At 36.8% G+C, this 16,923-nt stretch overlaps 1 protein-coding gene across 3 annotated transcripts in view; it reads left to right on the forward strand.

Moving 5' to 3' along the window:
- SOSTDC1 (sclerostin domain containing 1) overlaps positions 1-11,448 on the forward strand; it is a 65,914-nt gene extending 54,466 nt beyond the window's left edge. For 2 of the 3 annotated variants that reach the window (XM_053218370.1, XM_053218369.1), the window contains exons 3-4: positions 7,429-7,509; positions 10,012-11,448. In XM_053218370.1, coding sequence (XP_053074345.1) covers positions 7,429-7,509; positions 10,012-10,427 — 497 coding nt within the window. In that variant the 3' untranslated portion in view covers positions 10,428-11,448. Of the gene's footprint in view, positions 1-7,119; positions 7,510-10,011 lie in introns of those variants that run through there. The other variant, XM_015082368.3, reaches the window with a different exon arrangement.
- The last annotated feature ends 5,475 nt before the right edge of the window (positions 11,449-16,923 follow it).

Raw genomic sequence — 16,923 nt, forward strand, 5'->3', positions numbered from 1 at the left:
TTCTTGAAATAATGTGCCTCCTTCCTATATTGCAGTGTAACTCTGCCTAACCCATATCACGCATTGCATCTAGAATCAGTGTTCTGAAACCGTGTGCTCTTGACCTTCCCCTGCTTATAATCTGTCAGGGCGAGTGAATATTTCATTTAATGAGATTGCTTTGGAAAACTTTGTTATTATTTACTAAAGTTGAATATACAAATTCTCTATTTCATCCACTTACAACTAGATTTATATTTAACAAAAATATATTATCTATAGATGCATAAAAGACAGGCACTAGAATGTTTATAACAACTTTATTCATAATAGCCACAAGCTAGAACCAATCCAGTCTAGACTAGATAAATGAATTGTGGATGTCAATGCAATTCAATAGTATACAACAATGAAAAAAGTCATTCTTATATCAAATTCTAAAACAGGCAAAATTAATAACTGGTGTCAGAAATCAGAATAGTAATTTTATTTTAGGGAGGAAGAAGAAAGTGGTTACTAGGAAAGGGGACAGGAGAGAAACTTTGGGGTACTGGAAATTTTCTATCACTTTACCTGTATGTAAGTTACATGGTGTTTTTACTTTGTGAAAATAAAAAACAAACACATATATTCACATTCACATCCTTCAGTGACTCTTCACTGTTTACCAAATTATCTCCAAACTTTTAAACCTGCAAAGCAGGACTGTAGTTAATGATCTGCTCCAATCTGCCTTTCCAATCAATGTAGACACAATTGTTTTCCATGTTCCCTAGCACATATCCTTCATTCCAGCTACATAGTAGCTGTGGGACCCCTACACCACACCTCCCATCTACACAGAACTTGGAAGCAAATTACTTCATTAAAACATACCAGAATTGAAATTAGGAAGTTTCTGCAGCAACTTTATTTCCCAGAAAAGCTGTAGTGGTATTGGGCCAGATTCTCTGCTACATTCTTTTTGTCCTCCAGTTTTCTGACATACCAGGGAACTACAGATTGTTAGGACTCTACTACTGGTGAGGTAAGGTCCTAATAGGTTTAGGCTTGGCCAGGAAACCCATTGATACTTGAATAAGAGATTCCTCAGGAAAGAGTGAAACGAGACTGCATGCTGCTGGGGCTAGGAGCCTGACTTGGCTGTGGAATGCTCCTGAGGTTGGTGGACAACAATCAAAACCACAATGATCAAAGTATTTTGCCAAAATCTGGGTCAACATTGATAGCTGTGAGAATCAGATATGGCTGCCAAAATTTCTAGTGAGCAATGGTATCACCGTAGGTGGTAATTTTTGTGTCCCTCTCTGTGGAACAAAGCATTAATCAGTCACTGGAAGACACCAAGAATATCCAGGCCCTAGGGAGAAATAAATACAGGAAAAAGAAGTCGGTTCAGGTTTTGGCCAACTGAGCTGAGCTTTAGGGCAGGGCTTCCATCTGACTGTACAAACTGGAAGAGTCTGGAGCAGAGTCCTAGTTAAACAGATGAGGTAACTGCGATGGAGACTATGGGGACAGGGCATGTGCGCAGCCTACTGTCGTGCATCTCACACCTTAGCGCGCAGAACAAGGACTGGGAGAGTTGTTAGAACACAGGTTCCTGGATTCTACCCCAGGGGGTTCTGATTCAAGGTCTGAGGACCTTTTTTAAAGCTTAATTATTTTTGAGAGAGAGAGAGAAAGAGAGAGAGCGTGAGTGGGGAGGGGCAGAGAGAGATGGAGACACAGAATCTGAAGCAGGCTCCAGGCTGAGCTGTCAGCACAGAGCCAGATGTGGGGCTCAAATCCATGGACTGCGAGATCACCACCTGAACCGAAGTCGGCCACTTAACCAACTGAGTTACCAGGTGCCCCTAAAATACGGTTTTAGAAGAACTATCAGGGTTGTGTGGAACAAAACGAATTCTAGCTCCCATTATTGGGGACAGGATATTTAATATGCTACCAACCATGCTTACACTGAGTTCAGGGACTTGTGTGAGCTGAATGTATGGTGAAGAGATCAGTTCTTACTGTGCAAGGTAGCAAACGCCAGTGAGAAGGACAACTTACTAGTCTCCCTAATTTTTACAGCCATATGGAAGCCCTCTTCTTACTGTCTTGACATGTTCCCTAGAGCTTGCATATAAGGTTTTCCTTAATAGCAGCTTGCTGGCATTTTTAGGAAGTTTCCTGGAGAATTTGCCTAGGCTGGTGGTTTATAACCCAGGACTGTTTTGCACATCAGGGACATTTGACAATGTCTGAAGAAGATATTTTTGTTGTTCACAGCTGGGTGAGGGAGGTACAAGTGGCATCTAGCGGAGAAAGCCCAGGGTTGCCACTAAACCCCCTACAATACACAGGACAGGTCCCATAACAATGATCTGGCCCAGAATGTCTCTAGTGCCAAGATTGAGAACTATATCTAGAGATGTATCCACTGGATTTTGAATTTCCACTTGGGTCTTGTGTCAGGCTACACAGCGCCTTATAAAAGCACTATGTAAATTAATATTATCTGTGTTGGGGATGCTTATAACAACAACAAAAACACTTTTATTCTACAAATAAAACCAAAAAACATTTAAACAAAATAAAAGTAAAGAGACAACTAATAACGGTGGTGAGGGAGGAAGAAAATCCTACAGAAGGATCAAGTTAAGGGGAATTCCTTTAGTGGAATTCTAAACAGGAGCTTTAGGGAAAAGACAAGAGGGTAAGCGCTGTGCCTCATTCAGCTTTGCAGACCCTGAACTGCAGCGTCTTTGACAAATACTGGACTCGACACATATTGACATGAAATGAATGAAAGATGTTAATCCATCCTCTTTTAAGGATTTTTATGCATGAAGATTCTATAGTAGTTTTCTTTCTCTTCTAAACTAACAGTGGTCAATGCCATAAGTTCTATTATTAACTGGAACACTCTGAACATAGTTTAAGTCCATAGAGAACGAGATATAGCTCATTATTGCACTCAGTAAACATATTTTGTTTATATTTATTCTGGTTCTTCCCCTGTCAGAGATAAAAAACAATTGGTCAGTCTAATTATTTTTAACGAAAGAACATTTACACATTCTTTAGTGTTTAATCAAACTAAACAATCTCTTTCCTTTTAACTTTTGTTCTCCATCTTAAATTGAATAATTGTGTTTGTTGGAGACTTCTCTAATCTTTGAAAAATCATTTTTAAATTCAAAGACTCTAATGAGAAACAGGACTTTTAAACTCATATTCAATGACTATTTTTTCCATTTCTTCTGGGCCTGGTTTTGTGCTAGACACTTCCATTTTTTTTTTTTTTTTAATTTCTTATTGAGATAGGTAAGTTTGGTGATGTTTTACACATGAAGCAACTAACTTAGTTTCAGGAAATATAACCAGTTCATACAGATTACAAATGCCAGAAATAAGATTCAAATTCAGATTTTCTGATTCCAGTGCTAGGAGTCACATGATCAACAATACTATTAGAGCATTTAAATTCCAGCTTTTGCACATCAGAGTAATAGTGGTAATTCTATACCATTATTTGATTATTAATAATAGAACAACATCGATGACTCAACGGAGGACCAGAAAATAGATTTCAAAGCCTAAAAACAGAACTTGCCCAACCACCATATTGAATGGTGCCACATCTAATGCTTTCAAGGTTCTAGCATTATTCACAAAATTAATAGCTTAATTACTGTATCTTCATTTTCAAACAGATAATATTGCCTTAATTATCTATGGATGCGCAACAAATTACCCCAAACCTTAGTTAGAACAACATTTACTATCTCATAGCTGCTGAGATGGCTCTGGCTTAAAGTCTTTCATAAGGCCACAAGGTATAAGCTGGGGCTGCAGGCCTCACGTGAAAGATGGGCTGTGAGATTTGCTTTCAAACTTATCCATGTGGTTGTTGATAGAATTCAGGTCCTCATGGTTTGTTTAGTGGAAGGCTCCCCTTCCTTGTTGGCAAGAGACATCCATTCCTTGCCACTTGGGCCAACTCTCCATAGGAAAACTTATAACATGGCAGCTGGTTTCTAGCAAAGCAAGTGGAGGGAGCTACAGCAGGTAAGGAAGACAGAAGTCACAGTCTTTTGGTATAACCTAAGCATGAAATTCACATCTCATCACGATATTATATTCATTGGAAGTTAGTCTCTAGGTCCAATGTACACTGAAGAGAAGCTGATTGCCTCAGGGGTGTCAATATCATGAGTTGAAGGTTATTAGGGGCCATCTTTCTGATTGCCTACCATAAATATTAACCAATTTTTGAATATGTGAAAGGACAGTTTTTCTATATTTCTTAAGTAATTTACCCACTTGTTGAACATTATTCGTAAGATAAAAATCATTCTTGTATCACAAGGCTTTCAAAGCCATCAGACAATTGGCCACTCTGATACAATGGATGGGGTGCTGACTCCAGACTTGAGGAGGTAGAGGGCAAGGGACTTTCCTTACTCCTAGTTCTATCTAAAGTGAGTCTTGGAGGAAAGATATGTATTAGCCAATGAGGAAGGGAATGAGGAAAGTGATAGAGGGAGATTTTCCAAATAGAAGGAGAACCATGTGCATATGAAGTTTTGGAGATGAGAAAGAACATAGCTTGTTCAGGGGAATACTTTCTTAATCAATTATGTCAAACATTTATACCCATAATCTTAGAGTTTGTGGTTATTCTTAATGAAGTACTGTTAAACTGCTCAGAAGAACTCTTAAATAGCAAATTTGTGATTATTTCTATTTTATCAAAGTAGTTTTCTAATTTGATCCTGTATGATGTATTGGATCTAAGAACTCTAAATTTTTCCTTTCCACATGCACCAACCATATTGCCCTCATCCTGGCAATTTTGCTTCTCCCTGAGGTAATATCCTAAGGCTGAGTCTGCAGAATACCAGGTGCAAAACAGAGTTAACAATTATAAATAAATTTGGTCAATCTGATTAATCCACTGTAATAATTAAACTGCAAGGGGAGCCTGGGTGTCTCCGTTGGTTAAGCATCTGACTTTGGCTCAGGTCATGATCTCATGGTTTGTGAGTTTGAGCCCCGTGTCAGGCTCTGTTATGACAGTGTGAGCCTACTTTGTATTCTGTGTCTCCCTCTCTCTGTATCCCTCCCCCACTAGTGCTCTGTCTGTCTCTCTTCTCTCTCTCTGTCTCAAAATGAATAAATAAACTTTAAAAAATCAGAAAAAAGGAATTAAACTGCAAATTAAAATATCTTATTTTACTGTGACACACAGACACACAACAGAGTAATGGTGAAGAGATGAGATTCTTTTGACCCCCTTGCTTCATTTAGGCATTGGGTCTACTGGTAAATGGTTAATAGTAACATCCTTCATGCAATTAATATCAAGTACTCTGATAAGCAGGATAAAAACTTCTTCAGTTAGTATTTTAAGAGGATGCCTAGTATATAATCTCCATGTGCATACAGTAAACTGATGTATTGTTTTTCAGGAAGGATGTTAGAATAAATGACTACATACAACCTTAGGATAGGGATCTGATTGTTATGAAGCAGACATACACATTAAATTGAATTTTTTTACTTTAGTTTTTATAATTTTGATTATGTAGAATTTTGAACATTTGAACCCTTAACCCATGACCAGTCTTGCCCCACCTACACCTCTAACTAACCTCCTCCCAAATTATTTCTGAAGTTTATTCCAGACATCCTATCATTTTGTCTAAGAATATTTCAGCATATACCTCTAACAGAGAAGTAGATGCTGATTCTAAACAAAACCATAATAATACTTTCCTTCTTGAAAAACTCAGTAATTTCTTAGTATTATTAAATAAGTAGTCTTTATTCTTAATTTTACTTTCTTTTTATATTGAGAGAGATAGATGGATAGATGATTTTGGCCTGCAGGAGATATTTGGAAAAGTCTGGAGACATTTTTGGTTATAATGGAGGGGGTGGGGTTATAGTACTGGCATCTAGTGTGTAGAAGCCAGCCAGGTATGCTGCTAAATACACAGAACAGCCCTACATAATAAAGAATTATCTATTTCAAAGTGTCAATAGTGCCATTTGGAGAAACATAGATGGATAGATGGATAGATAGCTGAATAGATACGTAGGTAGGTGGGCAGGTAGGTAGGTAGATAGATAGGAATAGCAGCTATAACAGACCCAAGTTTATAAAGGGGAGAGATACAAAATATCTGTGCTATCAGGTCATGTCAGTAACCCCACAGAAGGCAAAAATAGATCTAAAATTGAAAAGATGATTCAGAGTGTGTAATTATTCCAATCAAAATATCCCATAAACCAGAGGAAATTTCGTGACTTTTTTAAAAAGAATGGAGAATGCTAAGTAATATTAATGGAACATCTGTTGCAGGTGTGGATAAAGAAGGTCAGGAAAGTATGTTTCTTATGTGTGCAGCAGAGTCAAAGGCAGCAATGAACAAAATGCTTAGTAAATACAGATAGAACATGTGTTGGGCAGCTAATGAAAAACCTAGAAAAAATTATTTTGAATTTGCTAAACAATGATCTGTCAGGAATGGCTTTTTTTTATGCTAAATGCTATGACATATTTTTAAGATGAAAATTGATAGTATTTCTTTACTGCAAAAAGAGCTATGCTCATTATTCTCCACACAGAACCCCTGGCAATAATTTACCTAGCGGAGCAGCAGTTCATGCAGATCAAAGCTGCATTATTTAAGTGTGTCCAGGGGGCAGATTTTAGCTCCATATGCCTTATACTTTAAAGGAAAAAAAATATATCGGTTTGCTTCTTGAGAAACAAAATATGTTTAATAGGTGCTTACTGCAAGTCTAGCAAAACTCACCCGAACTACTTCCTATTATCTGGGAAGAACCCGCTCCCTACCCTAAATACTCTAAAATCTGGGGGGAGTGCGGAACAATTGTGGGAATGTAAATCTCTTCAAATGAACAGCAGTGTATTTTCATTTAAATTAAACCCGAATGTGAACTAGATTCAGGAAAGGAAATGGCAGAGAGGGAGGTAGTCTGGAGTTGCTATAGAATGTGCCTGGCTGCTTTAGCTCCCAGACAACTGATGAAGCGCAACTCTGAAATTTCAGGCCATTTGTATACCAAGCTCCTCCTTTTCTGTAGTCTTCTCTTCTATTGGTAAAATTCTTTTGCAGGGTCATGTAGGGATCCCACCCCTTCTCTGTGTTTTCACTCTGAAGCTCTATACAACTTTACACCTGAATGAACGCCAAACCTCACTGGATATATAAAGGGAACCTTGAAGAGGAATTTCACAGTTACAGTGCAGAAGCAGAGGGAAAGGAATTAACCAGCTCTCCAGCCAAGCAAATCCTCTCCTCACCATGCTTCCTCCTGCCATTCATTTCTATCTCATTCCCTTTGCATGCATCCTAATGAAAAGCTGTTTGGCTTTTAAAAATGATGCCACAGAAATCCTTTATTCACATGTGGTTAAACCTGTTCCAGCACACCCCAGCAGCAACAGCACGATGAATCAAGCCAGAAATGGAGGCAGGCATTTCAGTAACACTGGACTGGATCGGAACAGTAAGTGTGTTTTACTTGCATGGATTTTGGGTTTTTTTTTCTCTTTTGGTAGCATTAGCTCACATTCCTATAGAATCGTTTCATTGCTAACTAACCTGAACCATGTATATTTTGCTAAACAATCTGGGAGTAATCTACTGCATGTGTAGATTGGCATTCTTCCCTACAAAGTTAATGTAACTAAAACAGTGATTTGATAATGCAGGCGAGGACTTAAGTTCTATCAAACATCCAAAAAAGAAAATGTTTCTAGGAATTAAACTGTTGCTTTTTTAAAAATCATGCAAAACGAGAGTTTTTAAAAAAGTGTTCTTCTACGTAGTGTACATTCGGGTTGTTTTCTGTGTATTTCAGGACACGTACAATTGTGGTAAAGTGCATAAACGTGACTAACCAAAGTATGTATAGGAAATCACAAGCTTTCCGGGAAAAAAAAATGGCTCACAAGGATTTCTAAAATATGTCTAGTGAAATGGTTGAAAGTTTTGATGATGACCAATGTAAAAGAGAGATGTAACTAAAAATATTGGAGAATCCTATTTTTCCAACATAATTACTTATTAACCAGATCCAAATTGGGCTAATTGTATACTTCTGTGAAAGAGTGGGGAAACTTTTATAACTTTAGAGATTTAAAATAATAGCAGTACAATAATATTTTGTACAGGGAGTATTTGTTTTCTTTTCTGTTTGCTGAATTGACACACTAATCAAACATTACTTAGAGGGATTCAAATTTCTTCTCCTAACTTTTGCTTCACTCCTTTCAAGAAAAGTTCACATGCTAACAAACAGGTTTTCATAGAGACACAGAAAAACAGTGCACGGGAAATCTTACACAAATCTTTTGCTCCACCTCAATTCCATTCAACTGCTAGAAGTAATTTTGACCTTTGAGAAGTCCAAGCAAATAGGGCTACTAATGTCTTTCTAAGAAAACCAAGGTGTTTTCACTTTCTTGAGGATAGTTGCTCTTATGTACAAAGGCGGTATCTGATTATTATTAGATTACTGAGCAATGTGGTGGGTATTCATGGTCAATGAACTGTCACTGCAAAAATGCCAAATGGGTATATACTTGGGGAACAAAAAGCTAGGCAAGTCAAATCCATCTCCGGCTCTTTCCAGGTGCATTCCTAAGGCAGATGCAGGAAGGGAAGCTGGAATCAGAATGAGACAGGCAGAGCACACTGACCAGTCAGCTAGTTTACCCTTTCACTTTAATCCCACGCTCTATACGGATGTATGTGTGTCTACATAAATTGTTTTACAGCAACTGCATCCCTTTAGGCTATGTCTCCCACCTCAGAGCTACTGAGGCCGAGAGACAAAGTCCAACTCCTCATTCAGGATCTACTTCAAATTAGCCTTCAGGATTCCACTTCAAGGCAAGACTACTTCACCGGTCCTTAGCATTTTTATTTTTTAAATTTCAGCAGTCTATCCTTATAAACATTTTTTTTTCTGGTTAACAAACTTTGATTTCTTTTCGAGATTGTTACAGGCAATTTTCCTCAAGTTTGGGTAACAAAGCAATGGAAGGGAACACTCAAACATTTCAAGATTAATTTTTGCTTTAATTGCATAAGGCATGTAACAAGAAACAGCTGATTAGAGAACATACTTAACAGATTCAAATAACTAAACAAAAAGTTTGCCATGACCAGCCTTCAGGAAACGAACACCATGGTTCCTTTTGCAGTTGTAAATCAGACATGTTAGGCATTTTTCTGCCATAAAATTCATGGAAATGTAGCCAAGTTGTTATGGCAACCATACGTTCCTGATTTAGGGGCTTTTATATTCTTCAAATTTTGAGTTGTAGTGACATTTTGCCTTTCAAACATTTTAATATTTGTTTTTAAAAGATAGCTTGGGAATTTAGGTTTAAAACGTAGTTATTAAGGTTGATATGCAAAATGTCAGACTTTGTACACACATGTATGTATGATTCTCTGCAGCTGAATTTTATAATTGAAACAAAATATAGGGAGAGCATACACATTGTACACAATATTTAAATACTTTTCACATTTTCCCAGGAGATTTTTTTTAAAAACCTAATTAAAAGCACTTGCAGATATTAACTGATATGACCTGTGAGAAAAAGAACATTATAGTCTCTTAGCTCACTGAAGAAGGAATATTTACACAAGTGTAAGAACTGTTTAACCCTTACTGGGGAGTAAGACTAAAAAACAATGGGATTTTCAAACACTTCAGTAAGCAATTAATTAATGTTATCCATGAAAACAAAAATCAGGCCTAGTTCATTTTATTTCAAAAATGTACAGCCATGTGAACTGATCATTTTCACGGAAGTTATCTCTACACTCATCCAGGCAGATTTTTGCATTGTGAAAATGAAATAGATGTTCCCTTTCTATTTAACAATTTGCTATCATTTGGATACAGTTTTTGCCATTGCAGATGCCTTTGTTGTTGTTTTTGAAGCGTTCATTTGCTTCTTCTCTTTAATGCACGCTCTTCCGTTTCCTGTAGGTCGAGTTCAAGTGGGTTGCCGGGAGCTGCGTTCCACCAAATACATCTCCGATGGCCAGTGCACCAGCATCAGCCCCCTGAAAGAGCTGGTGTGTGCTGGTGAGTGCTTGCCCCTGCCGGTGCTGCCCAACTGGATAGGGGGAGGCTATGGAACCAAGTACTGGAGCAGGAGGAGCTCCCAGGAATGGAGGTGTGTCAATGACAAGACACGTACGCAGAGAATCCAGCTTCAGTGCCAAGATGGCAGCACGCGCACCTACAAAATCACAGTGGTCACCGCCTGCAAGTGCAAGAGGTACACTCGGCAGCACAATGAGTCCAGTCATAACTTTGAGAGCATGTCGCCTGCCAAGCCAGCCCAGCATCACAGAGAGCGGAAAAGAGCCAGCAAATCCAGCAAGCACAGCCTGAGTTAGAACTCAGACTTTCGACACCAGACTGGCTAGTAACCATCTGCTTTACAGATCTGATTGCTTGGAAGACTCAAGCCTGCCATTGCTGTTTTCTTACTTGAAAATAGATGCTTTGTGCTTTGATCAAACCCACCAAGCTGTCCTAAGTATCAGGACCTTCTCTGGGAATAGCTTTTCTTTTTCAAGTTTTTCAAGATGTATGCATATCCTTGAGTGCAATTTGCATTTAAATTCCATGCAACCTGTAGTTTTAATTCCCCATGGTTCTCGAAAGACTGGTGATACTATATACATCACTGAATCATTACTTTTTAAAGCAGAAAAGGGCTTCTTGGTTATCCTCCACTCCCCAGCCCATCCCCCACCCCACACCATCCCCAGCAAAACCCTTTCATAATTAAAGAGTTAAAAAAAATAGTTGCCATGAATCTTCACAGTAACACTTCAGAAAGGTGCTTTTTTTTTTTTTTTGGTAATTTTCATGGGAAGTTTAGCAGCCATGAGTGATCTCCTTTGAAAGAGTGAAAGATATTGTGACATTTCACTTCAAAAATAAGCCCTGTAGCTTTTTACAGTCTCATAGTATGAAATTATACCCTGCATGCTGACCCTTGCTTACAATGGAATGCCAGAAATGCATGGCAGCAGCTAATAAGTAAAACTGATGAACTATTTATTTGTCAATGTTATTATTTAATGAGCTTTCACATGTGATTTTTTTTCAAACTGTTAATTTTTTATGTTTTGAAGCTTTTCCATGTACCTAAATATTTTCCTGTATGATTTGTGGTTGATCTAGAAATATGAGAATACATGTAGATATGTAAAATAAATATTTTAGTCTCCTTTTTACATATATGTTTTATCATGAACTTTATCAATAGTATGGATCCTTTTAAATCAATAAGATGCTTTGTAAAACTGAAATATGTAATACCTTTTTGTTTAATCTGTGCAATCCGAAGGTGATTTAACCTTCAATTCCATCAGTTTCTTTTAACGAAAATAAACACTGCTAAAAGTTGTTGTCCTTGCCTTTAACATGTATGAAAAAGGTGCACATATACCAAAATTAGAATTTATGTATCAGAATAATTGATTTCTTTGATAAGGCACATTCAAGTTTTGAAAAAAAAAAGTTCTTCAGTAACAGAGGAGAGAAAGAAAGACAATCTTTTCAGTAAAGGGATGATTTAAAAAGTTGGGTGACAATCCAGTTGTAGTGAGTTGTAATGAGAATATCATATGTATATACACCTGGGATGCCAAGTCTGCTGCCCATTATAATCACCTGGAGGAGATAATTTAAGACCCAATGTCCAGGCTGGCATCCAAATTACATCATACTTTCTGGGGGTAGAACTCAGATATCAGCAGATTTTAAGGTTTTCCAGGTGATTCCAGCATGCAGCTAAGTTTGAGAAAGGACTTGTGAAAAAACTACTATCATCTGTTAGGGGAATTTTGAATACTACTGTGTGCCCCTTCCCCACCCCCAAACAACAAATAAAACCAAATAAAAACAACAAAGGAAACAAAAACTAATTTTTCAGTATTTTCGAGTCTGACATGTTGAAACATTAAGCAACCTAGCCCCAGTCTTGAACCAGATTGTACGGTTATATAACTGATGTGCCAATTCAATCAAATGATTGAGCCCATCGCTCCACATGAAAACCAAAGGGGCTTGGTTATGGGCTGATAAGATCTTCTGGGTTTTCCCTTTTGGATTTTGAACACAAAGGGGTCTTTGGTCCTCTTCTGTAGCAGGTTGTGCTTTTGTAATTGTGAATTTAAACGTCACATGCATATCATACATGGCATTACAAATTAAATAAGGACATTTTGTCCCTTTCCTATGAGAGGTAGGAGAGTCTCAACGTATATGAAGACAGAAAACCTCTCTAGATTTTATAATAATGCTATTATACCATCAGATAATGTAACAATTCATAGTCCACTATTGATTTATCTTCCAGTCTTACTAACTAGATATTAAACTATGTCATATTATATCATGCTTTAATACTTGAGACACTTACAATAATTGTATCACAGGTTGAATATACCAAAAATGTATTGTTTCATATGTCTATTTCAGTGGTTTAACATTGCTCAATATGGGATATTTCATATAACATTTAAGACACTGTAGCCATTTCTTCTGTCTCAACAAGAAGGCACTTTTAATAGCCTTAATCTTAAAAATTAGTGTGTTCCAAGATCTGAGGCATAAAAAGGACTTGACCTGACAATGGCTTTTCATAATCAAGAAGATTCTGCTGTTGCCTTGGAAAAAAAAAGTTTATTTATTTACTTTTGAGAGAGAGAGAGAGAGAGAGACAGAGGAGAGTCCGGAGCAGGTTCCCAGCTGTCAGCGCAGAGCCTGACACAGGGCCACAGGGCTTGATCTCACAAACTGTGAGGTCATGACCTGAGCTGAAATCAAGAGTTGGTTGCTTTACCCACTGAGGCACCCAGATGCCCTTGTTGTTTACCTTTTAGTAAGAAAATGTTGAAACATAAGTTTGGGTGATAATAAAATGCTAAAATCATCACTGATTTGATTGCTAATGTGAATTAGTAAACAAATGTACTAGGAAAAATGAAATGGAGTAAAAAGATTATAAGACCTCTCTCGTCTCTGCTAAGTCAAGAATTAGATCGATTTCTCATGGTCACATTTAATTTACTGATCTGTTTCTGGCGGTGTTACATTGATGATACATCCATTGTGTGGTATTTGACATCAAATGAGAGGAAAAGGTCAGCAATCAATAAGAAAGGCCTAGGATACAATCAAGCTCCCAGAGAAGAGTGCAAATTAAAAGTCAACAGAAAGAGTAGCTTTACAGTTATTTAAAAAGGCGAAAAAGCACTTGCATCTGAATTGCTGATTTTATTTCAGGGTTGTTGTTTTTTTTTTTTTTTCTGATTAAACTATGCGTAATTGTCCTCTCACCTTAGTAGCTATCATTTCAAAATGGTGAATTGTGATAATTTCAGTAGATTCTGACCTCTAGTTCACATTCATAATATCTATCCATTAAGGATTTGTTTGTCAAATTTATTTTTGTTGTTGTGAACAAGGACTTTTTCAAGAGGCTTCGTAGATAGAATATAGATACTAATATTGATATTTATACATACATTAGATATATAGATAGATGTGTATATTAATAACAAAAATGAAAGAAAATTTAATAGCACATATACAAATAAATAATACAGATAGTGTGCTATACCCTAGTTAAACATGCACATAGAACCTTTGGAAATACCTACTTACAAAAGAATTAACATTTTTCTACAAATTACTTATATTTATTCATTTACATTAATTACAAATAATTGCTAATTGGCAATATTCTATCAGCCATGTTTATTTTACTGTGTATTTTTTTGAAAAGCAATGAAAATTAAGTTGCTTTAAAAAATTTAATTTTGAGAGAGAGAGAGAGAGAGAGAGAGAGAGGGAGAGTGTGTGAAATTTTGAGAGAGAGAGAGAGAGAGAGAGAGGGAGAGTGTGTGAGTGGGGGAAGGACAGAGAGAGAGGGAGACACAGAATCTGAAGCAGGCTCCAGGCTCTGAGCTGTCAGCACAGAGCCCGATGTGGGTCTCGAACCCACAAATGGTGAGATCATGACCTAAGCCAAAGTCGGACTCTTAACTGACTGAGCCATCCAGGTGACCCGCTTTTTTTTTTTTAATATTAAAAAGAAACTTAATCTATTCCAGCTCAATATCAAATTAATAAGGTTTTACTAGAAGGCCTTGCTGTATCATTCTATCTGCTACTAGAATTATTATTTTTTAATTACATAACCTGATATATCTATTTAGCATGATATTTACTTGAATAGGTATTGAATAGAATGGTTAAACTAGGTAGTTATGGTGGAAAGAATAGCACTCTGTCAAAGCAAAACCAGGAAACTTCCTAACAGCTGAATAAAGTCTTTGAACATTTAAATTTGCCATGTGAAATACCCTTTTTTTTGCAATCACTATGAAATTTAGGTATCAAAATCAAATTCATTATAGTTGGATTTAAAACATTATTTGAATTTGATGTAACTCTTGAAAATGTTTTTTAGCACTAAAGTGGCAACTCATTGCATACCTTAAATTCGGCATTTATATACTTCCTGTAGTCATACAGTTCTAATGGAAAGTGAAATGCATGGAAAATCTTTGATGAAATCCTTGGAGACACTCAGAAGGAATTCAGAGGGAAAATGATTTAGGATCCTCAGTGCTAGAGTGCATTCTCTTGTTAGGATGTTTACTTCCCTTAAGTGTAGACTGGTGACTTCCATCTTGGTCCTATTGAAACCTATTAAAATACAGCTCTGTGTTGTGTTAAATGAGTCGAGACTTGTGAACTAAGTCGACATTTGGCCACTATTATTACATTCACAAAGGGAGACCTTCTAGAATAGATACTGCAAAAGGCATTCTCCTTGTCAGTATCATTTTCAATTCCATTGGTTTATCCATTATTCCTGACTCTTTATCTAACGTTGCATTTGGTGCCTTTACCTGCATAGTTTGTAAATTGTCTTGAAGAGCTACAGGATGGCAAGTACCGCAGAAATCCCAATGGAAGGATGTTTTAGCTTCCTGGTTCAAGAATTGTTTAAAATGAGTGCCAAACTGACTGCATAATTATTTCCAGTGCAAATTAGACTGAGTGTTCATCCTCCACATTGGCAGGCTTGCTTGCTGAAGGATTTGTTTTCTGTCACAAACAAAGAAGAATGAAACAGTTTGGGAGATTTATGAAGAAACCTTAATGTTTTCCTTTGAATTTTAGTAACTACACACTAAGGATTACCTTATATTAGTGATTTCATTTTTTTAGCAATTGGATTAGGCCCTTGAATCTGAGGCAGAGTGTCTAAATTGAATGATATCATCAGTGATGTAAATATATTCAACCCAAATTCATTGTTATTAAAACTGATCAAGGGTTTGATAGGCTTAAAGATATTTATTTATTCACTGTTAAAACTATAACTATCACTTTTTTTTTCAGTGGGAATAAATGCCTTTTTTTGGGAATTTGTTATTAAATTCACACAAATTTAAAACTCTTTTACATTGCAATCTTGGTTAATTTTCACACAGTGATCATTTGAGTCCTCTTATTCATTGAGGTGTTGATCTAAATTTGGCATTGAGAGACAGACTAAAACACAGAACCCAGCAGTCTAGTAACCAGAATTTTTTGACAATCCATGCAATCTTTAATTTGCACTCTATGTCTATACCGTTGACCCTTGAACAACATGGGTTGGAAGGTGTCGGTCCAGTAACACATGGATTTGTTATGGTACAGTACTATAAATGTATTTTCTTTTACGATTTTCTTTTTTTGTTGTTGTTTTAATTTTTAATTTTGTAAAAAAAATTACATCCAAATTAATTAGCATATAGTGCAACAATGATTTCACAAGTAGATTCCCTAGTGCCCTTTACCCATTTAGCCCATCCCCCACCCACACCCCCTCCCATAGCCCTCTGTTTGTTCTCCATATTTATGAGTCTCTTCTGTTTTGTTCCCCTCCCTGTTTTTGTATTATTTTTGTTTCCTTTCCCTTATGTTCATCTGTTTTGTCTCTTAAAGTCCTCATATGAGTGAAGTCATAGGATACTTGTCTTTCTCTGACTGACTAATTTCACTTAGCATAATACCCTCCAGTTCCATCCACGTAGTTGCAAATGACAAGATTTCATTCTTTTTGATTGCCAAGTAATACTCCATTGTATATATGTATATATATACCACATCTTCTTATCCATTCATCCATCGATGGACATTTGTGCTCTTTCCATACTTTGGCTATTGTGGATAGTGCTGCTATAAACATTGGGGTGCATGTGTCCCTTTGAAACAGCACACCTGTATCCTGTGGATAAAGTGTACCTAGTAATGCAATTGCTGGGTCATAGGGTAGTTCTATTTTTAGTTTTTTGAGGAAAATCCATACTGTTTTCCAGAGTGGCTGCACCAGCTTGCATTCCCACCAACAATGCAAAAGAGATCCAATTTCTCCAGATCCTTACCAACATTTGTTGTTGCCTGAGTTGTTCATGTTAGCCATTCTGACAGGTGTAAGGTGATATCTCATTGTGGTTTTGATTTGTATTTCCCTGATGATGAGTGAAGTTGAGCATTTTGTCATGTGTCGGTTGGCCATCTGGATGTCTTCTTTGGAGAAATGTCTATTCATGTCTTTTGCCCATTTCTTCACTGGATTCTTTGGTTTTTGGCTGTTAAGTTTGATAAGTTATTTATAGATTTTGGATACTAACCCTTTATCTGATATGTCATTTGCAAATATCTTCTCCCATTCTCTCAGTTGCCTTTCTCTTATGATTTTCTTAACATTTTTTCTCTAGCTTACTTTATTTTAAAAATATAGCATATAATATATATAACATAAAAATGTGTGTTAACTATTTTTGTTATTGATAAGGCTTCTGGTCAACAGTA

The sequence above is a fragment of the Acinonyx jubatus genome, chromosome A2 (assembly GCF_027475565.1).
Source record: "Acinonyx jubatus isolate Ajub_Pintada_27869175 chromosome A2, VMU_Ajub_asm_v1.0, whole genome shotgun sequence".
NCBI lineage: Eukaryota > Metazoa > Chordata > Mammalia > Carnivora > Felidae > Acinonyx > Acinonyx jubatus.